Consider the following 22,698-nt stretch of genomic DNA (forward strand, 5'->3'; position numbering starts at 1 on the left):
TGACCCCAGCCCCGTCTGCAGCAGCATAAACGTTCACTGCTTATTTATCCGCCAAGGCGCATGTGGTTTTAATTATTTATGATAGTGTTTCATCGCACATGGGGATGTGTCTTGGAGTCCCTTCCCTTGACTGATGAAGCCTTTGTAATCAGAGACCTGCTGCTTCCCAGCCGGTAAATCTCAGCGAGGAGAGGGCCAGGCGCTCCCTTCCAGGACTGTGTGAGTCAGTCATGGATTCAAAGAGGGCGGATTAGCCAAATCCGGTTACAAGGCTCCTGCACGTTGTTTGTCCTTGCCACACATGTTTTCTGAAAACAATTAAGAGCCACCCGCTGTCTACTGAGAGGACAAAACGTACCGCTTCCCTGAAAAGGGTATCTTTCCTAATATCAGAGGGTTTGGATAAGCTGGATTCATCCAGGGATTCTGCTCTGATGAGGTCTTGTTTGTTCCCTCCTCCCTCAAGTCTTGTCACTAAACCTGCTTCCTCTCTGTCTCCACCGACCCCTTCCTGTGTACACAGAAGTGCTGTCTGGACGTAGAAAGGCCGCCTGCTTTGAGTCACAAACACAAGGAGCCGTGGAGACGCTTCTCCTCTGCACCGTTTCCCAGGGCAACAGCTCCTTGGCTGGGAGCTGGGTCCTGACATCAAAGGACACTCAGAACCCACCGGTCTCTCCACGGTGCCCACTTATTCTGATGGCCCAGAGGGATCTTCCTCCCCACATGCCAGATTCGCCCCATCTGGAAACTATGCCACCACCTGGTATCAGGAGCCCATGGGACCCTACTCTACCCCAGGGCCCAGAGTTTCCACTACAGGGAACAAAGCCCATCCTCATTTTTCCCGGATTCTGTCTTTAAGAATTCACCTACTCGCTACAATTTATGTGCAACCCCAGAACACACACACACACAGCGCTTTCACAGTCATTCACAAACATCCGAGAAGTGGTGACAAATTTGAGTCACCCCACATGCACATTCCCAGCTGAGGTTAAAAAGCCATGCTCTGCTTTCTCGTTTCAGCTCTCATACTGTAAACAAGTGTCCTTCTCGTGGTCTATCCAATGCCACCTTCTTTGCATATTTGTGCTTTTCGTGGGTGAGATGTCAGTTTAAAGCAGCCGCAAGCATAGTGCTGAAGCTCTGTCTAGTGTTCCTATGAGTGAGAAGGCTGCGATGTGCCTTATGGAGAAAAGAGGTGTGTGTGATAAGCTTTGTTCAGGCATGAGTCATAGTGCTGTTGGCCACTATAAGTTCAATGTTAAGGAACCAACAGTATGTATTAAGGTGTCTTTAAACAGAAGCACACATAATACAGGTTACATCTCGATCAGCTGATAAAAGTGTTGTGACCAGAGGCTTGCATGAACCTAACCCTGGATTCCCCCAAAGAACAATGGTCCAGTGTTCGCTAATTTAGTGGTCAAAGTGACTTTACAGAATACTTGGAATAACGAGAATCAGTTGTATATTCAACAGCAATGCCAAGCCTCTATTCAAATACCAATAGCACTCTAGAAAGCTCAGCAGCGCCAACCCTGGACCGAGCTTGGACCCATGCTACCATCCCAGAAGGGCTTTCCTCCCAGCCTCACCGAGGTCAGTCCAGGATGACCCTGATCTGAGGTGAGAGCTTTAGCCAGAGTAGAACCATTCTTGGCACTGCCTTCCCCACTGTTTATCTGAAATGCAGGTATCTTTCTTCCCTTGCCCAGCCCTGGTCCAGAACCCAAGTACCCTTCCTCTAACTGGTACTGATGGGGGAGTCTGATAAGCCCTGAGACAGATTCTGGAGGACATCAAGGTTGGGAGGCAAATGATGACCTTACCCTACCCTGATTCTAGCCCAGTCCCTCCCACTGTGGCGATCCTCTCACTAAAATCAGAGGCAGAAACACAGAAGCGAAGGTGGACAGGGTGGCTGGATGCCCACTCTGCTATAAGATGGACGAGAGGGGGCAGCAAGAGTTCTGTGAGCTACAAAGAGTGTAGCCCAAGTATAGAGCTCCGCCAGCAGGGAGAGCAAGACCAGAGGCATTTCTTCCTAGGCTGACCTGGGACCAGCTGACCAGACAAAGAGAACAGATTGGCAGAAGCCCCCGGGCAGGGAAGGGGGACTCAGCCTCCCAGAGCCTCGGGTTTCCTGTCTGTAGATGAGGCCTTAACCTACCCCATCCCTTCTGTCCCTTCTAGCTCTAAGGCACTCTCCAGGTGTCTCTGTTCCCTCTCCTGACATAGCTGACCGTTTCTTGGGAGCAGAAGCCGTGGGAGGGGAGGGGTGTGCACTGTAGTCGCTGAGCCTAGATTGAGCCTGGGGACACAGCAAGGGAAACAGCTGCTGGATGGAGGGCCAAGCCACGGAGGCACCAGGAACGGGGAGAGGCCCTAGCAGACTCAGCAGAAATACAAAGGGAGGGGCTGAACCACCAGGAGGGAAGAGAGATAAGGAAGCAGGTGCCCTGAGCCCTCTGATCTGAAGGAGACATCTGTAGCGGGGAGGGGAGGGTCCTAGCACCGGGGCCATGATTTGATTCTCAGAACGTGCACTTTGGGGCACTGGAGGGGCAGCTAGAGAGAGGTTTCCATTCGAAAGGTCCTCACCGCCCCTTACTCCCTTCCCCTCTAGTGGAGGCTGGGGCAGCGGGTCTGACGACCTCAGGGGCTGTTGTCTGGACAGAGTCAGGGTACATTTCCTGAATACACAGGCCAGGTGCACAGGTACAACCAGCCGTGTCTGTGCCCCCTGCCTTACTGGGAACACATCTCCAGGTGGGGCTGGGCCTCCTGCCTCCAGGCTGCTCCCCGCCCCGCCCCGAGCCCGCTCTGCCCAGGGGGACTCTGTCCCAGTGGTGTCCCCTCGCCCAGGCTATTCTTCAAGTTTTGAAACAAAGAGGGAGGGTCTCTTAGAGAGTGGGAGGTTAGCAGGTGGTAGGTCACCCCAGAAGGTTCCAGAACCCCAGCTACGTGGTCTATCGCCATGCCACCCTCCCTCCCCAGAAGGGACAACATTCTATTGTGGTACTCACATGTGTCTGGCTTGTGGCAGTTGTGTCCCTGACGGAAGTACTGGGGGTTCTCAATGACCGGGATGCGAGTCATGCCGATGACCACTGTGTCCGGCCCGGCATCCAGGGACGAAGGCGTGGTGATGCCATGGTTGATGTGATGCAGTGGGCTGGCTGAGTCCTCCTCGCCACTGATGACAGCCACAGGGCCTGCACACACCAGGAGAGACACAGGACCCCGGTGAAGTCACATCCAGCCAGTGCCCAGCCCTGCCCACAGACCTTTTCACTCTTTTTCCCACCACATTTTCCATAGGAGCAAAATCCACTGGAAGAGTATTCCCTGAATGCTCTGGATTCTGAATTGAGAATAATTCTCTTTCACGAGAGGGAGAAAAATCTACCTCATCACACCATGGAAACAGCTGCAAAATAAGAGTGAATCTAAATGATTATGATATGAAGCATTCCCACTTTCCCCAAATCCAAGTTAGTTCAAAATAATTAAGAGTTCAAATAAGTTTCTTTGCTTATATAACAACAGGATTTTAAAAATGACCTAGTGGTAGTATGCAGCCTGTCCCTTGTCTCTTCAAGAGCTTTCAAAACTACTGATGCTGGGTCCCACCCTCAAAGATTCTGATTCAGTTGGTCTGGGGATGCAACCTGGGCATCAGGATTTAAAAGCTCCCTTGTGAGTCCCAAGTCCAGCTAAGATCTGGAGCCTCTCTTTAGGACCTTGGAGGCTGAGAAACTTTTCAGAGTGGCCATCAGATGCCCACAGGAGTATGAAGTAACTTTCCCTGGATTCTGCTATCAACCCTCCCCAGCCCACAGACAGGCAAGCCCAATGTGGGCTTGGATCTAACTCCGGCCAGCTTCCACACGCGACAGCACTCAGGCTGCAATACTATTAGCCTACAGACAGCTGGGCTAGCTGACCCACTCTTGAAAGTTCCATATTTGCCCCAATGGCTTCAGAGAACACCATTTGCATCTTCACCAACCCTAACGCCACCATATTCTAACCCCAAGAAGAAAACCAGTAAATAAGGTGATTTGCGAACACAAGTTGAGAAAGGTGATTAATGCTGCTGTCTTGGTAGAGAAATGATTCTGTTTGGTGGTGTGATTCTCCCACAAGTACAAATAAAACTCCTGTAAAGTGAATTAGCTGTGACTGTTTGTGGCTTTCTACAAGTGGCATTTTAAATGGCTGCTTTGCAAGACACATGGTCCCAAGACAAAGCACCTGCTGTGGTTTGGTTTTGCAGCTTTTGAACAATATTTCCACTACAGAAATCCACTTACATCTTACTGAAGTTTATGGGGAGAATATTTCCCATCAAATAGCAAGGTGAAGTGCCAATGAGGCAGAACTAAATGGAGGATGGGTAAATGCAAACTGAGGACCCTGAATTCCACTCCGTCAGCACAGACAGGCTTATTTCAATCCACGACAAATGTCTGACTGTGCTTGGAGACCATGTGAAAAAAGTAGCAGTAAGGGGTTGCCCAAATACTCGCAGGCATCACGTGCCTTGCAAAAAGAGGCCAGTCCTCGAAAATACCCTGTAAACTTTTCTGAAACACTTCACAGTGATTTCCAGTTAAACATGGAATGCTGAACACTGGTCTTTAGCCTGCTCACCCCAAATGCTATTAACATACCAAGGAATTAAAGAAATATTGGTGCACAAAGAGGAAGAGGGGAGACAAGAGGAAATGAGATATTTCAACAACGTTTTGGAAGATGAGAAACCAAAGGACGAAAAGCTCGCTTACAGAGAGGAAGAAGATAGGGAAGAAAGGACCACCAGGTCTGCGGCAGGGAATCATGACAGGAAGTCAGTTCTGCTGGGGAGACCCAGTACTTGAAGGGTCAGGGGACCAAGGAAGGCTGCAGTGAGGCTCGGGGCTGGAACAAGTCACCCCGGCCATCACCTCCCCCCACATCCATCAGAGTCTAGTGGTTTCATCCCAGAGAAATTGAACCTGAAACGTTCAGGGGAGGGCTGGGGTGAAGCACGAGGCAGAGCTCCTTCTTCTTGCTCCTAAAACAACAGAAACGGGACTTCCCTGGTTGTCCAGTGGTTAAGAATCCTCCTTCCAACACAGGGGACGTGGGATCGATCCCTAGTCAGGGAACTAAGATCCCACATGCTGTGGGGCAACTAAGCCCACGCACTCTAGAGCCCATGTGCCACAACTACTGAGCCCATGTGCTCTGGTGCCCGCTTGCCGCGACTAGAGAGGCCCACGCGCCACAAGGAAGAGCCTGAGCAATGCAACGAAAGATCCCGCATGCTGCAGTGAAGATCCCGCATGCCACAACTAAGAGCTGACGCAGCCAAATAAATAAATAAATATTTAAAAAATAATAAATAAAACAACAGAAACCAGGAACAACACTGCTTACCCAGCCACCTCACCTTTGGTCTTGCCTCAAATACCACCACCCCAGAGGAGATTAGAGAATGCTTCTCTGGAGAAACTAAATGCCTTAAAATGGACTTCTGGAGAGTGACATGTGAGGGTCTCCCAAGGAAGTCGAGCTTACATGGCAATCATGCCTTAGTGAAGCGGGACAGTTGACAAGCTCCACCGTGCACACAAAGCAGGATCTTATTAGCTTTCTAGTGTTCAGTTCCTAAATACGAAGAAACAGTCCAGGATCACCAGACACTTCAGCAAAGCTTCAGCATGAAAGAGGGGCACAAGACACACAATCAGGGACCTGCAGGAAGCAGAGGCAATTCAGGGAGCAGAAGACTTTTTTAAAAAAATCTTCAGAAAGATAAATGAAGACATTGCATCCAGAAAACAAGATGATACTTTAAAATGACCAATTAGAAGGCAGGAAAGAATCCTTGAGAATTGTGATCATCAAAATTTGAAAGTCATAGAAGAATGGAAGATAAGTCAAGAAAATGTCCCAGAAAGTCAAACAAAAAGGAAAAAGGTGGTAAATAGGAAAGAAAAGATATGAAAATTAAAGACTCGATCTAGAGATCCAACATCTGATTAAAAGGAGAGAGAAAGAGAGAGACAGAGGGAGAGGGACAGAAAGAGAAAGATTGAAAGGCCAAAATAAAAAAATATGGAAAAATTTGCCTAAAATATTATCTACGCAGTTCCCAGAACAATTAACACATACATGAGAGCATGCATGCATGCACATGCATGCACGTGGGCACGTACACACACACACACACACACATCAAGACACAAAGTTATGAAATGCCAGAACCATGAGGATAAAGAGAAGATGCTAAGAGCTTCCAGGAGGATGGGACAGGTCATATTTCAAAAGGAACAGGAATCAGAAAGACAGCCTAATTCTCCATAAAAACCTAATACTGTTACTGTAACTGAGCAAATTCCTTCAAAATTCTGATGGACAAATTTTCAACCTAGAATTCTATACCTAAAAATGTATCCACCCATAGAAAGGGCAAAAGGGACATATTTGCAGACATGTAAAATTTTACCTCACCCTTTCTTAGGAAGTCACGTGAAGTGGAAGGTTCAGCAAAACAAAGGGGCAAAAAAGGAAAGGGGAGTCAGGGATCCAGTTCCCAAAAGACCAAACAACAGAAGGCCCCCGACACACTGGCCTTTTCTGTTCTCAGCATTACAGGACGTGGGTTGTTACAGCAACATGGAGGAAGGACACCAAATCAGGAGGAGTTTGGAGAAGACAGAACATTGGACATTCGAATCTGCTTTCATCAAGTCAATGGACAAAGCGAGTGAGCAACAAAATGGTCCAAAAGCCTGTGCTTTATAACAGTGTCAGCTTTCTCGACATTATTTATTCTGGAATCTGAAAAGGGCTGGGGAAAGAGCCATGGGTAGAAGTGTCCTTCTATAGTCTCCCAAGCCATGGAGAGGATGGATGGGGAGGCCCACAAAGACCCAACAGAAATAAAAGAATAAAGCAGACTAAGGAGCCCTGGAGGACCCACTACTTAAAATGCAGATGGAGAAAGGGGAGCTGAAAAAGGAGAATGAGAAGAAATGGCCAGAGAAGGCTGTTGTCTTAGAAGTCAAAGTAGGAGAACTTCTGGAAGCTGAAGAGTATCATATACAGAGGCCAAGTAAGATGAAGAATGAAATCAGGCCACTGCGTTTGACAATAAGAAGGCGGCTTTAATGAGAACAGTTTCCATAGAACAGTAGAGGAAAATATCATATTATAGTGGGTTGAAGAGCTAGAGAAATCACCATCACCATCATCATCATTTTTATCATTGAGTGCTTCCTATGTATCATGCTCTGGAAAGGTAACTTCTTTATCTTTATACCTTTATACCTTTATGCGCAACCAGCATCCACTCCAAGAATCAATTTCCCTTCCCAAGTCTGGCTGATTCTCCTGTCCCTTGCCTCAGGGGGAAACCCACAGACCTGTGGTCCCTCTGGGAAAGGAAGCATTTCTTCTCACCTGAATATCCACAGAAAAGAATTTATTAAGATACAAAGAAGGGACAAGTAATTCAGGGGACATCTCAGCTGTGTGGGGAGCCCTCTTCTATTTTCTGAGCCCTAAGGCAGGTCAGGAGGAGTCAAGCTTGCTGTCTTCTGAGCTCTCAACACACACACACGTCTAGTTATCTGTGATGGGCCTCTCTGCTGTCACTAATCCATTCCTAATTGCACATTTATTTTGGTATGCAGCACTAATAAACAAAAAGAAGGAAACGGGTTTATAGCCCTTCTGGTTAAGTTCAAGCTTTTGAGAGAGACCTGAGGGAAGACAGGTCTGCTCAGACACTCCCATCACATGATTCTCTTCCCAAATAGGTGCCTTTTTTCCCCTTCGGACCTATGGTGGGTTTTGTTCCCCCAATCACACCATAATAGAACCATTAGATAATTAGAGACAGCTTGATGGCCCCGACAGGTGTCCTGCCCAGCAGGATGGTCCAAACTGTCTTTCCAGAGTCTCTCTCTTTCCCTCCCTGCTCCTTCTATAGGAAAAAATAAGGGAGCAGAGCCAGGGATGGCTCGGATTTTCATAAGTGGTTGATTCAGTGTAGGGCTCTATTTCCCCCAGAAAGCAAAGGTCTCTCATGGGAACACAGGTGGAATTTCATGGCAGTACAGTGAGCTCTGACTCAGGTGGGCAGGGCCCCCATCGCAGGGAAGCTGGGGGTTGCAAGCCACCACAAGGCCTGCAGGGACATGGCATCCTCAGAAGCCTCTGGAGACTCAGGGTCCACAGTACAAAAGGGGAGGGGAGGAGGAAAGGAGTGCATTGCATACAATGAAAGAGGAAAGAGCAGCAGCCTCCCTGGTAATGCATGACCACAGAAACACTCACTGCCTCTTTCAGATCCGAGGAAGAACCTCCTTAGAATCATCTCTCCAGTGTTTCTTACCTTTGTCACCTAAATCCCCTTCTGTTCCACGAACACCCTAACTTACAAAGCATTAACAATTCTCAGACATTTGGCCCCAAGAACACCCAGTCATTGACTCTACACTCTGGCATTTGCCCAGGCAATGTGTGGAAGTGGAAGTCTCCAATTTCCAAAGGAATGACTTGGAGTCCCAAGGATGTGGTTACAACGAAAGGGAAAGGGAGGAAAAATAAACCAACTTTTATTAAACACCTACTATATACCAGAAATATTGCTGGGCATTTTGTTCTCATTTGATCCTCCAAAAAATACTTTTATCCCCATGCAATCAACTGGAAAACTCAAATAAGTTTGGTTTTTCAAAAATCACTCAGCCAGGGCTTCCCCAGTGGCGCAGTGGTTGAGAGTCCACCTGCCGATGCAGGGGACACAGGTTCGTGCCCCGGTCCGGGAAGATCCCACATGCCACGGAGCGGCTGGGCCCGTGAGCCACAGCCGCTGAGCCTGCGCGTCCGGAGCCTGTGCTCCACAACAGGAGAGGCCACAACAGTGAAAGGCCCAAAAATCACTCAGCCAGGAAGTGACGGAGCCTGTATCTGAACCTATGTTCATCTCCAAAGTTCTTCCTCTTCCCACCAAACTACCCTATTTCTCAATAGGGTGGCTGACACCTAGTATTTTTTATAAATAGCCAGAACTCGGTGTGAACACATGAGCCCATTAAAGAAGCCAAAACATCACATCTGAATCAAGTCACCTAGGAATAGATCACCAAATATTTTCCAGGCTGAACCAACACATATGAGATAACTTTGGGCAGTCAAGGCCAATATTTATGGCTAGATTGTAAAATCCTGGAGCCAGAATCCATCCATTTCTATATTCCTTCATTTATCCTTGTACTTCTTTCCAAAGTGGGGCGTGGAGAGGTCAATCTCACCGAGCAATTCAGAAAACCCTTTTAGAAATTGTGGTCATCATGACTGCTGTTCACCAAGTATTTCCAGGCACCTGGTAGGAAGGCAGTTTTCTGCACTCCTTGAGGTGAGGCGGTGCCCTATCACTTTCTCTGGCTAATGAAAATGAGCAGAAGTGATCTGTATTGCTTCCCCATGGAAGCTTGAAGATCTAGTGTGTTGATAACATATCACCTCACACCTGTTAGAATGGTTAGCATCAAAAAGGCAAGAAATAACACATGCTAGTGAGGACATGGAGAAAAGGGAACCCCTGTGCAGTGTTGTTCGGATTGTAAATGGTGCAACCACTGCAGGAAAAAAATATGGAGGTTCCTCAAAAAATTAAAAAATAGAACTACCATATATTCCAGCAATTCCATTTCAGAGAATACAGGAGTCCCCCCATTATCCACGGTTTTGCTTTCCGTAGTTTCAGTCACTGGTGGTCAACCGTGGTCTGAATGGTAAATGGAAAATTTCAGAAATGAATAATTCATAACTTTTAGGTTGTGCACCGATCTGAGTAGTGTGATGAAATCTCACACTGTCCCTCTCCATCCCACCCTGGACATAAATCACCTCTTGTCCAGCACATCCCACCCATTAGTCACTTAGTAGCCGCTGGGTTAAAAGATCGACTGTCATGGTATCACAGTGCTTGAGTCCAAGTAACCTTTCTTTTACTTAATAATGGGCCCTAATGCAAGAGTAGAAATGCTGGCAATTCAGATATGCCAAAGAGAAGCTGTAAAGTGCTTCCTTTAATTGAAAAAGTGAAAGTTCTCGACTTAGTAAAGAAAGAAAAAAATCATACACTGAGGTTGCTAAGATCTACAGTAAGAACCAATCTTCTATCGGTAAAACAGTGAAGAAGGAACAAGAAATTCATGCTAGTTTTGCTGTTGCACCTCAAACTGCAAAAGTTACTACCACAGTGCATGGTAAATACTCAGTTAAGATGGAAAAGGCATTAAATTTGTATAATAAGAGACTTTGAGAGAGAGAAACCACACTCATATAACTTTTATTACAGTATATTATTATAATTGTTCTATTTTATTATCAATGTACCAAATTTATAAGTTAAACTTTATCATAGGAATGGATGTATAGGAAAAAAACATAGTATACATAAGGTTTGGTACTTTCTTCAGTTTCAGGCATCCACTGGGGATCTTGGAATGTATCCCCCATGGATAAGGGGGGGACTACTGCATATCCATAGGCAATGAAAATACGACGTCAAAGAGATATCTGCACCCTCACGTACACAGTACCATTATTTACAATAAATCAGACATGGAAACAGCCTAAGTGTCCATTGACGAATGGATAAAGCTGTGGTATATATATACCAAATGGAATTGGTATATATCAACCAATTTGATATGTATATCAAATGGAATATTATTCAGCCACTAAAAGGAGGAAATCCTGCCATTTGCAACAACATTAATGGACCTTGAGGGCATTATGCTAAGTGAAATAAATCAGAGAAAGACAAACACTGTAAGATCTCACTTATATGTGAAATAATAAAAAACAAACAAATAAAAACAAGTCCTGGGGATATAATGTACGTCATGGAGACTATAGTTAATAAAACTGTACCGTGTATTTGAAAGCTGCTAAGAGAGTACATCTTAAAAGTTCTCATTACAAGAAAAAAAATGTGTAACTATGTGTGGTGATGGATGTTATCATTTCACAATACACACAAATATTGAATCACTATGCTGTATACCTGAAACTAATATAATAATGTAATGTCATATGTCAATTACATCTCAATTTTTAAAAAATTAAAAGCGTGTGATCTGCCACATTTTCTTTTTCCTGCCTTGGCAATTGTGGAAGCATGAGGCAGAGTGCCAGGCAGTCCTGAGTGAGGCTGACATAGAGCTGGGGTCTCCAGCCAACACCTGGTACACATAAGTGAGAAATACAGCTTTGTTGTTTTAAATCACTGAGATTGGCAGGGGTGCTGTTTGCTATCAGCATAACCCAGTTCATGCTGACTAATTCAGGAATGAAGTCGTCTCATGTTTAACAATTCTACTTTAATCCTTTCCTTCAGACAATGAGCATGCTTCACACCATCCTCAACAAATCTCTACAAAAGTGTCTTATGAAAAGGATGGGCTTATTGTCCTCCATGATGTGATTCATCTTAAACGCCTACTCCCAACTCTCTGTCCCAAAATTAAGCTCTAATCTAATCTAATACAGTTCCACTAAGAGCCAGATCATGGCCTCCTTTGTTGAAAAAAAAACTCCACCCTACCTCACTCTGACTTGGGAAGTATTAAGAAAACAACAAACCTGGATGGGTCTCATGGTTTTTTAATGTGTCAGAACGAAGCAAACAAGCCAACCTTTGGATTAAGAAAATGATTTTTTAAAAACTTCAACCTTTTCCTACTGATAAAAATCAAACATTGACGTGTCCCTGGTGGGTGAGAGCTTTGCATCAACAAATCTGAGAGCCGGAACTCATAAAACAAAATAAGTGAAAGCACAACAAACACAATTAAAAATCCAGCCATGCTCAGAGAGGGATTCCATTTACAGTCTCATAAAAAGGGCTTAGTCCTCAGAGGCAAACAAAAGAAAATCAGCTTCTTAATTTTTATTGGCAGAGGTGGGACAGAGGCCAAATGAACATAGGCTGTGCCCAAGAGCATACCTGGGGACAAGTCACCAACTGTTCCTGGACCAGCTCCTGTGGTCCCTCCCCTCTCTGCCTCTTCCAGCTTTCTGACAGTCTTTGCCACTGTGATCTCTGGGGCTCGCCAGGTCCTGCAGGCTGCCCAACAAGGCGTGCCCTCCTCACTTTTGCACTCCTCTCCCTGAATCTTTTCCCAAAAGGTAAGCTTTATTCTCTGGCTCCAATTCCCTCCCAGCCTCTTACAGGAACCAAAGGCTTTGTTCATGCCTCGAAGCATTCATAGCTTGGAGGTATTGCTTGGAGACTGAAAATGATGCTACCGAACAACCAGCCAGAGAACACACATTTAAGGAAAGGGAAGGCAGGACTGGCTCTCTGAATACTTGATTTCCCTTATCTCGGTTAATCATCACAACAACCCTGGTGATAGATCCTGTGATCCCAGTAACACAGTGGAGAAAACTGAAGCTCAAGGTTTCATCATTTGCCCAAGGTCACACAGTTAATAAATGTTGGACAGACTCACGTCTATCTGACTTCAAAGTCTGGGCTCATTTCACTGCATCATGCTCCCTGACCCTCCAGCATTGTTTTTCTGATACTGGGACAAGTTATGATGGGTCAGTCACAGCTCCTTTCCATGCCCAGTCTTCATTCCCTTGAGACTCATTTGTAAGAGAACTGGCTTCATTGAGTGAGGCAGCTCATGACATTTCCAGGGAACTTTAGACCCACAACCCATGCACCAGGTTGTAGCTGGCAGAGGCAACCAGGAGTTCATAGACAGAGTGGCAGGCAGCAAGGGGCCTGAGAAGGTAGAAGTATGCAGCCTGGAGGGAAGGCAATTGTCATCAGCTTTCTCCAAACACTCTTTATGCGGATAGTATTTCAGAACATCCCAGGCACAAACAGGAAGTGAGTAGTCACCTTCCGATTGCGTGTATAAGCCAACTGGAGTACAGTAGCCTGGTGTTTTTGTCCAAGGATTATAGCTCAAATCTCAACTTTTCTAAATTCAGCATTAGCCACTGTACTAGTCAGTGTTACCCCAAAATAGAGGCATTTATTTCCTCTAAAGAATTATCCATAGGCTTCCCCCATCGTCTTGGGGACTGTGTGTGAATGAAGGCATGCTGAGCACGCTATACTAGGTGTTGCCATGTTGGATCACCGATGTCTCCATGTCCTTCACCCACTCACTCATGTCACTTTTTTCACTCCCCTAACTATATTGCATAATCTGATTTCAACACTAAGACCAAGAGAATGAGAGTCCAAATTCCTGCGGGCTAAGCCCAGATGCCTCTGACTTGACCTGGCTCACAAGTGGGAAACAATATCTAAAACCCCATCCGTTGACCTGTGGATGGTTTCAATGTGAGGTTCTTTAAATTAAAGTGAGGCATGGCTAGTTAGAAGAGGTAGAGACAAAACTCTTTTCAGGAGAAACTTGGGGCCTTACAGGCACTGGCTCACGGGGGGCTTTCCCACTAGAAAAGCTTCCCACAGTTGCCTGGTCCCGCCACACTGCTTTCTGGGCAATAGTTTATCCAAGGTATGTCAGGAGGAAACCCCTTGCCTGGTATTTCTAAGTACCTGTGGAGTGATGCCATGGCATAGTGCCACCTATAGAAAACCCTGCTTCCTTCTGCAGAGTGATGGCCTCATAGGCTCAAACAAAACACCGTAAAAATAGCTGATGTCTGCTGAGCACTTACTGACCAGCGGGCACTGTTCTTTCTCATTCAAGGCTCACAGTGGCTCAGGGAAGTGGGTCCTATAATTAGAGTCAGAGCGGTTGAGTAGTTTGCCCAAAGTCACACAGGTAGTAGGTGACAGCGTCGTGGTTGTAGCTGGCTGTTGGACTCCAGAGACCATAATCTCAATCACTCCCCTACCTACCTTATGGTACATAATTATACGGCCTCAAATCAGTGTGATCTAGAATGAAAACACTTGAACTACAATGCCCCTAAATCAAAGACGCTGAAATGAGGCCTGAATTTAGATTGGAGAGAAACCGTGAAAGTCCAACAGCTTCTTCCAGACGAGTCTGAGATTGTAAACTCATTCCCAAGCCCTGAGTGTTCACACACAGCTCTCCCTGGGCTTGGTACAGAGCCCATAGCCTTACAGCAGACAAAAAGACATTTCTCCCTTTGCTAGAAAATGCTCAGTGGAAAGGTCTGAGGCCTCCTAGGAGTCCCAAGTTAGTGAAGAAAATGAGAGTTACAGACCCTAGAGCTTTTTAGAATGGGGTTCTCATGATTTGGTGCATTAAACCCCATAATCTAATAGCAGTGGAAACCCTCGGATCTGTGTGACATTTTACTGCTCCAAGGCACCTTCTTATCCATGGACTCAATTACCACAGCAACCCAATGGGATACTAAAGATAGAGACTACATTGCCCATTTTACAGATGAGGAAACTGAGGCTCAGAGCTGTTGAAATGACCTACCGCACATTCAGGGGAAAGCTGTGACTTCAACCCAGCTCTTCTGACTCCCCATCCAGTGTTCTTTGGAGCTCACATCAAACTTAATTCCTCTAGAAGTGTCAGGGGTGGCCATGAATCACAATTCTCCATCTAGGGAGTAAGATCCAAAGTGGCGCCTCTGGGAGCTGCGAGGACTCCCCACCAGATGGATCTTTGTGGAAGATCGGAGATTTCATGAGTTTAGCTGTGAATCTCTTCTTCTAAAATTAGAAACTCATAAGACTGACTTAGAAACCACAGGGCCAACGCACGTGAAACAGAAGCATAAGAAACCCAGACAAAAGGAGACCCTGCCTCGCAAAAGGCAGTACAAGGTCAAAGTCAGCGCTGTGAGTGTCCAGCAAAACTATCCCAAAGAACACAGATTCTTGTGGTTGTCACTGGAAGAGACACGGGGCTGTCAAGACATGCCCAGGTTTTTCTGGGGTCTCCAGATGGGGACCCAGAGTTCTCTGTTGGTGCCCACAGAGGTCAACAGTTCCTGACCTGCTGAGGGTTGTGCACGCCCTGAACCTTGCACCCTCTCACTGTGGGACCATATTCCCTGCCCTTGCAGAGATGCAAGGAGAGATGCAGGGAGAGATGCAAGGAGAGAGGCAGAGATGATAGGGAATTGCTCGTGCTCACCGGCCCTTCTGTGGCCTCTCACCTACTGCTTACTGGACCAGGGGTTGGCACCTGCCCGCCTTGGTTGGCACATCTCCCAGGCCCAGCTATCTGCAAGGCAGGAATTCCAGAAAGGCTGTACATCCGGGACTCAGGGTCCTATGATAGGAGCATTTCACCCTGCATCCTTGGCAAGGATATCTCCACGGACAAGTCACCGAGCCGTCCTTTGAAATTTTACTTTGGAACTTAGTTATGCCATTGACTGGTATGGCTCTTTCTTGAATTATGATGAGCTTACACCCCAATAAACCTATCGTAAGTTGAAAATGCATTTAATACACCGAACATCATAGGTTAGCCTAGCCTATGTTAAACAGGCTCAGAACATTTACATTAGCCTACAGTTGGGCAAAATTCTCTAACACAAAATCTATTTTATAATGAAGTGCTGAATATCTCATGTAATTTATTGACTATTGTACTGCAAGTGAAAAACAGAATGGCTGCATGGGTTCAGAATGGTTCCAAGTGTATCGGTTGTTTACCCTCCTGATCGCGTAGCTGCCTGGGAGCTGCAGCTCACTGCTGCTGCCCAGCATCACGAGAGAGTATCATACCAAATGTGGCTAGCCTGGGAAAAGATCAAAATTCAAAGTACGGTTTCTACTGAATGCACATTGCTTTTGCACCACGGTAAAATCGAAAAATCGTAAGTCGAAGGTAAAATCGAAAAATCGTAAGGTTGCACCTTTAAGTCAGGGATCATCTGTATTATGATTTTCATTAGAAACTCTGTGTCCTTAGAAAACTATGAGGAAGTCATATCTCTGTTTGACCCCTACATTTGAACTGTCCTGTTGTTAGACTATCCTGGGGTCAACACTGACCCATTTCCTAGCTCATCCCAACTCAAGCTCCTCGGCTGGTCCTGAAGTCTCTAGATCATAAACTCCTAAACATCAAGAGCTCTCTCCTGTATGTCCTTGAACTTCTTTGAGGTCCTAGTAAAATGCTTTTAATACAGCAGGCAGTTAGAAAATATGTGTTGTTTGCATGCTATCTCAGGCATCAGTAAGCACTGCCGCCCCAAGTGCATTTAGTTTCCTAGGGCTGCTGTAACAAAATACCAAAATCTGGGTGGCTTCAAACACCAGAAATGTATTCTTTGAGAGTTCTGGAGACCAGAAGTCCCTGAACATGACCATGCTCTCTCTTGAGACTCTAGGTAGAATCCATCCTTGCCCCTTCCTCACTCCTGTTGGTGGTTGGCAGTCCTTGGGCATTCTTTGGCTTGTCGATGGATCACTCCTCTGTCATCATGTGGCCTTCGTCTCTCTGTGTGTGTCTGTCTCCACGTTTCTTCTCCTCTTTTTATAAGGCCACCCTACTCCAGTATCACCTACTCTTAACACACGTCGTAATCACATCTGCATAGACTCTATTTCTGAAGAAGATCGCATTTGCAGGTACCAGTTAAGACTTCAATATATCTTTTTGCAGGACACAATTCAACTCACACCACCAAATCTCCCATCTGTTTCCCTCTCAGCTTGGGTCTGAATGGCAGGGGCGGGCATAAGGAATGAAAGGGCATTATAAGGATGGTGATAAAACTGGAGAAACCTCAGGCTCTGGGTTGAGTTCGGAACGCACATCATGGGCATTTAACCTTCCAGGGGCAAGTTCCCAGGGATCCTAGCACTAAGCTAGTTCCAGAATCCTAACATTTGAATTCCTGATTCATGCCACACCTTCTGAATCAGGCCTTCCCACCCACATCCTTCCCAAATACTGCCTTCTGTGCCAGACTCTGAGCCATGCGCTAGGGAGGGAAAAGAAGATGCCGCCTGGCCAAGAAGAGACTCCCAGGTCTACAACAGGGGCACACAATAGACCAGGGGACATGACACAGGTGATGAGGACCACATTACAGATGTGCCCAGGGCAGTGGGGTGGTACACAGGAGACCCTAAACCAGGGCAGGAGAGAATGGAAGGCAGCCCAGAGGAAGATCCCCAGCCCCGCAAATGCTCTAGCTTTGAGGACCATCACCCTCATCCCCGCAAACAGTCAGTGCCTCACCCCAGAGGACTCCCCTTCCCTCCTGCCCTACAGACACTCTCTCCCCTAGTGCAGCGACCATCACCTCCGAGGCACCTTGAACCTCGGCCACTGCCTCTTCTCCCCACATGCCTGGGCAGCAGTTGAGCAAGGGCCTCGCAGCCCCTATTAATCTCTTGGCTCACTCATCCTTTTCACAAAGCCGTAAATATGATATAAGCATTTCACTCAAGCAGTGCTGCCACAGGAACTGGGGAAGGTGCAAAGGATCCATCGATTTCCAGCATGTGAAGGTATAAACACAACACCAAAATCAATCAAAATAACATCATATCAACTCTGTGATTGCCTCCCTTGTATGGCACGCTTTATATACTGTAGTATCTGTGCCCATTTACACACCTGCCCTCCAGCCCCCTGCAAGGGCTCCACTGGCCAGGCCAGCACTCAGAGTGCCACACTCTCTAAGAAGCCCCTTTAGTCACACAGGGCAAGATAATGATGTCACATGCATGCTTCCCACCAGACCCTCATAAACATGCTGGAAATCCCATGCGTGCTCACACAGATGCACTCCTGAGCAAGAATACGTATGAACTCACACATAAAGCAACACTAGTTTATTGGTCATTAAACAGGTGTTTAAGGTCTACATTTCTTTACAATTTCACCCCTTCTCCATCTCACCAAAGTATGTCTGTGGGTAATGTATATACTGTACTAACGTATAATATATCAAGGACATCAAACACTCAAACCGAATACCCCAAAACGGGGTGGTGAGGGAGATTCTAGTAGTAGTGAGTTAGCCATTAATTTTTCTAAAGATGGACACATGAGCCAGATTGGTACAAAGGAAAAGGAATCCAAAGATCTAACCATCTAATCTGAAAACGCACATTCCTCTTCAACTTTGTGACTTCCTGCAATCACTTTTAAGGCGTTATTCTTTTTTTTAAAATAGATAAACAACAAGGATTTACTGTATAGCACAGGGAGCTATAGTTAATATCTTGTAATAACCTATAAAAGGAAAGAATCTGAAAAAATACATATGTTGTGTGTGTATAAATCTACCTATCTATCTATCTACCTATCTATCTATAGATATAGATACAGATATAACTGAATCACTCTGCTGTATACCTGAACACAATATTGTAAACACAATATTGTAAATCAACTACACCTCAATAAAAAGAAGTCAAAAAAAAAGACACGGTTGACTAAACCTTAAGTTCACTAGTCAGATTCTCCCACCTCTGTGTGATTACCTGTCACATCCTATTGCAACAGAATTCTGAAAACAGAGATTTCCATATCCTAGTCCTAGCCAAAACTACTTCATTTTATTTTAATTTTAATTTTTTTAACATCTTTATTGGAGTATAATTGCTTTACAATGGTTAGTTTCTGCTTTATAGCAAAGTGTGTCAACTATACATATACATATATCCCCATATCTCCTCCCTCTTGTGTCTCCCTCTCACCCTCCCTATTCCACCCTAAGGCATTATTCTTTGTTTTGTTTTGTTTTGTTTTTTTTTGCGGTATGCGGGCCTCTCACTGTTGTGGCCTCTCCCGTTGCGGAGCACAGGCTCCGGATGCGCAGGCCCAGCGGCCATGGCTCACGGGCCCAGCCGCTCCGCGGCATATGGGATCCTCCCAGACCAGGGCACGAACCCGTATCCCCTGCATCGGCAGGCGGACTCTCAACCACTGCGCCACCAGGGAGGCCCCTAAGGCATTATTCTTATACTGACTTCCAGATTAGGTAATATTATTAAACCTCCCAGTTCATAAAAACTTCTTATTTTCACGGTACCTCCTCATCAAAACCCTATTTCCTGGTGAATCCATTAACCTAAAGGAGGTTCAGGTAAGGAATTAAACCCTGTCAAAGGGACAGCATCTCCTCATTTAGCTCAGATATGCTTTGTTCTTAATTACTGAAAGGGGTACCACACATCCTCATTTTCCCAAGACTGTCCTTGTTTATACCTGTTGTTCCAGGATATTTATCAATAGTGCCTCCTTTGGTTTGGATGATAAATGATACAGTCTCCCTAATAAAAGTACCTTGGGCCTCCTGTGCATGGGAGTAGAGGTTGGAGAAAAGATGGTCATGGGTAGAATCAATTGCTGTTTCAGACTCCAGACACAAGGGGGCGATACCACAAGTGGAGCAGTGAACCACTCTAGTCAACTTGCTTCCCTCCTAACTTTTTAAATTCCCTTTGAAGCAGTTTTTGGAGGGACCTGGCATGTATCTTCAAACTGTCCTTCTTGGACAGTCAATAAATATCACTTGATGATAATGATGATGCAGCCATTGATTTTCCTTTCCCTCTTCTCCCTCTGTTCCCTCCTCCTTCCCCCCTTCCTCAGGGTACAGGTCAATCAATCTTAGGCCATCTTGATCTACTTGGAAAACTTAACTCCCATGAAGCTAAACCACTTGTCCTCTGGCTCCAGTCTCTTAGAGAAATTAGTGCCAATGGAAGTGTCAGTATCAATTTCATAATGTTATTGGATGAAGGCAAGGCTGGGCCAAGTCCCATATTCCTGGCGGGCTATCAAAGTGATGAGGATTATGGGTAAGGAGACAGACAGCTCTGACAGGAAAGGCAATGACTCAAGATCAATTAGACTGACAAGCCTATCTTTAAGCCATATCACTTAATGCTGACACTGTATGTTCCCCACAGAGATTTAGAATACTAGATGCAGAGTTTTCCCGGTGTCTCCAGGGGTAACTAGAGAGCCTGGAGGCTTGCAGAGCAGCCCTTGGCCCTACACCTGTCCCAAGAGAATCTGAGCAAATGATTCTAACGAAAGAGAAGGATTTTGCTCTCATGATGGGAAGAATGAATACCTGGTCCCCGTTTTCCTTTTTTATCTTTTTCCTGCCTTCTAAAGAAAATGTCAAGGTAAAATGTAGCCTATGTATTTAAATTTAATTCCTTTGCAGAGTCAAGGGACGTCTTGGGATTATTAAAATGGAAATCAAGATCCTGTAAAAGTCAAATCATCCTAGCAGGAGAGGAGATTTGTCAAGGAAGACAGGAGCAACAGTTGGAGGCCACAGGGTCCCAGGTTCTAATCCGGGTTCTTAGCCCAGCATTGCTGTGAATACAACAGTTTGCAATCAGGAACTGGTCACGTCATTTCTTTGGGGCTGCAAATGCCTCGCGTAAGGGCAACCATGACCTCCTGCTGCCCGGCAGCACTGTGAGGAAATAAAATGCCAAGAGTGCCAAGGGCAACAGAGGGATCAGAGATTCTTTAAGACCCAGCAAGTTGTGCAGAAATTGGGTTTTTTTGTTGTTGTTGTTTTCTGTATTTGGTAGAAGATGCACAGAAGCAACCCTGGAGCTGAGGATGCAGTGGATGGTGGGACTGAAGAGAGAGAAAAGCCAGTCTTGTCTCCTGCTAAGTGAACCATGTGCAAGGAGCATGGAAGTGATGCTCAAACTACTTTTCTAGTATGCCTAGACTATTTTAAATCCTCCAGCTTAACAGGTTACTTTCCCTAGTTCTCATGAGCTTATGTTCCCAGGACAAAAGGCATAATTTTGAGCTCCTGAGATTATAGCTATTTAAGCAGGTTTGCCTTATTATTTTTGTAATTGCTTAACCATATTTTTTGTTAGCATTCTATTAAAAACCCTACAGTGTTTCATAATGGAAGTTAAAGTTCACCTTAGTGTAACGTGTCCTTTTCAGAATATGTGTGTGTCAATGGGGTTAGCGAACACCAATATTAATTCGCTGATCTTGTCACTGACTTAAGTGGTGACGCAAAGCAAAATGACATATGGGAAAGACCAGTATGGAGCAAGCCTGAGCTGGATAATGTCAACCTTGGCCAGAAGGCTGCTGTCAATATTATCTGGAACTGCTGACTTCCCAAACACACTCAGAACATTGCCCTAATACACAAATGTGTGAATCCCAAGATGCCTTCAAATAGAAGACCCTTTAAAGGCACAGTAGTGCAGCTAAGGGTCTTTTTAAGGTCATTAACCAGTTGGAAGAGGGGCTGGGGGCAGAGAAACTTGACATGTTAGAAGTTCCCACTAATCAAAGATGGTTCAGAATCAATGATTCATCATCTCTGGAATGGCTGGAGAAAACTGTCGGAATATACTAGACAGTAAACAAGTTTTGTTAGGCACATACATGGGTTCATAGAGGGCCTGTATGTGGAATGTTTTTGATTTCAGATGTGATACATGTGTCTTTTCAAAGTTTCGCTAGGTAGATTAATTCATAGATATTACATATATGTGTGTATATACATACACACATACACACGCACACACACCAATGAACTAGATGTTATCTATGGAGAATCTGCTGCACTCCAGGCACTGGACTATGCTTTCCTGTATTTTCTCATTTAATAAACTAATGTTGGATGAGTATCTATTATGGCCAAGAATTGTCCCAAGCAATTTGTAAATATTGCCTCATTTCACCCTCATAACCTTGCAATGATCATGTCCATTTTATAGACAAAGAAACGGAGGCTCAGAACTGTTTTATCACCCTGTCCACAGTCCCTCAGTTGATAAACGATGAAGCTGAATTCAAATCTAAGACCATCTCATGCCAAGGCCGGTACTCATCCTGTAACATAGTCTTCCACAAACTATCATTTTAAGAAAACCTAAAAAAAACAATATGAAGAATGAGAGAGCATATTTAACATTTCCCTTGGGTCTGTTGCAGAATTTCCATCAAATTCACTCTCTAATTTTATTAAGGTGTGTCCTGATTCATCACATATACAATTTAGGCTTGATACTCAAAGCCCATCAGTATCTAATTATCTACCGACCACAACTCCTACTATTAACTGAGTAAAAGTTCCTTTTGTGTTATTCCCCATATAAACAATCTACATTTCTACCCCAGTCATACCTGTGTTCCAGCCCAAGCCACTTGCCCTGATGCCTCCAGTGCACCCATCAGACCCCACACTTCCCAGGAGCCAGCTCAACTCCCACCACTGCCTTGAAGCCTTTCTTGAACCTACCTCTCCCTCTGCTTTCCCCCCATCCAGCCCACCTGGCCACTTCCTTCTCTAAATTCTTGCAGCGCTTCTGAAAACCAAGGTTTCCCTGTCACTCCTCTTGTCTCCTTCTGTTGATCCTTATCCTCTGCAACTCAAGGATAAGGCTTTAAAAAAGGGAGGGGCTGGTTCTGATGCCATCTTTTTATTCCTCTCCACTGAGAAAAGACAAGAGTGCTTATCATGATGTCTAGGTCAGGAGCGCACTCCCACCATTGTCTTAACTACTGTGAAATTAGCCAGGCCACTTAACCTCTCTAAGTATTTGTTTCCTCATCTATAAATGGGGTTAATAATAGTAACTGCCTCATCAGGCTATTGTTAGAGTTAAATTAAATATTTATGTAAACCACCTGGCTTGGTATAAGTGCTCAGTAAATGTTAATAATAATACTGATAAAGTAAAAACAAAAACAAATGGCAGTTAGCCAACTCAAGAATGTTGCT

At 45.3% G+C, this 22,698-nt stretch overlaps 1 protein-coding gene across 7 annotated transcripts in view; it reads right to left on the reverse strand.

Annotated features, from left to right (window-relative positions):
• The window catches only part of NTRK3 (neurotrophic receptor tyrosine kinase 3), a 372,061-nt gene that overhangs the window by 141,761 nt on the left and 207,602 nt on the right, over positions 1-22,698 (reverse strand). For all 7 annotated transcript variants that reach the window (XM_060095307.1, XM_060095306.1, XM_060095305.1 and 4 more), the window contains one exon: positions 3,033-3,221. In XM_060095307.1, coding sequence (XP_059951290.1) covers positions 3,033-3,221 — 189 coding nt within the window. The remainder of the gene's footprint in view (positions 1-3,032; positions 3,222-22,698) is intronic.

The sequence above is a fragment of the Mesoplodon densirostris genome, chromosome 4 (assembly GCF_025265405.1).
Source record: "Mesoplodon densirostris isolate mMesDen1 chromosome 4, mMesDen1 primary haplotype, whole genome shotgun sequence".
Classification (NCBI taxonomy): Eukaryota; Metazoa; Chordata; class Mammalia; order Artiodactyla; family Ziphiidae; genus Mesoplodon; species Mesoplodon densirostris.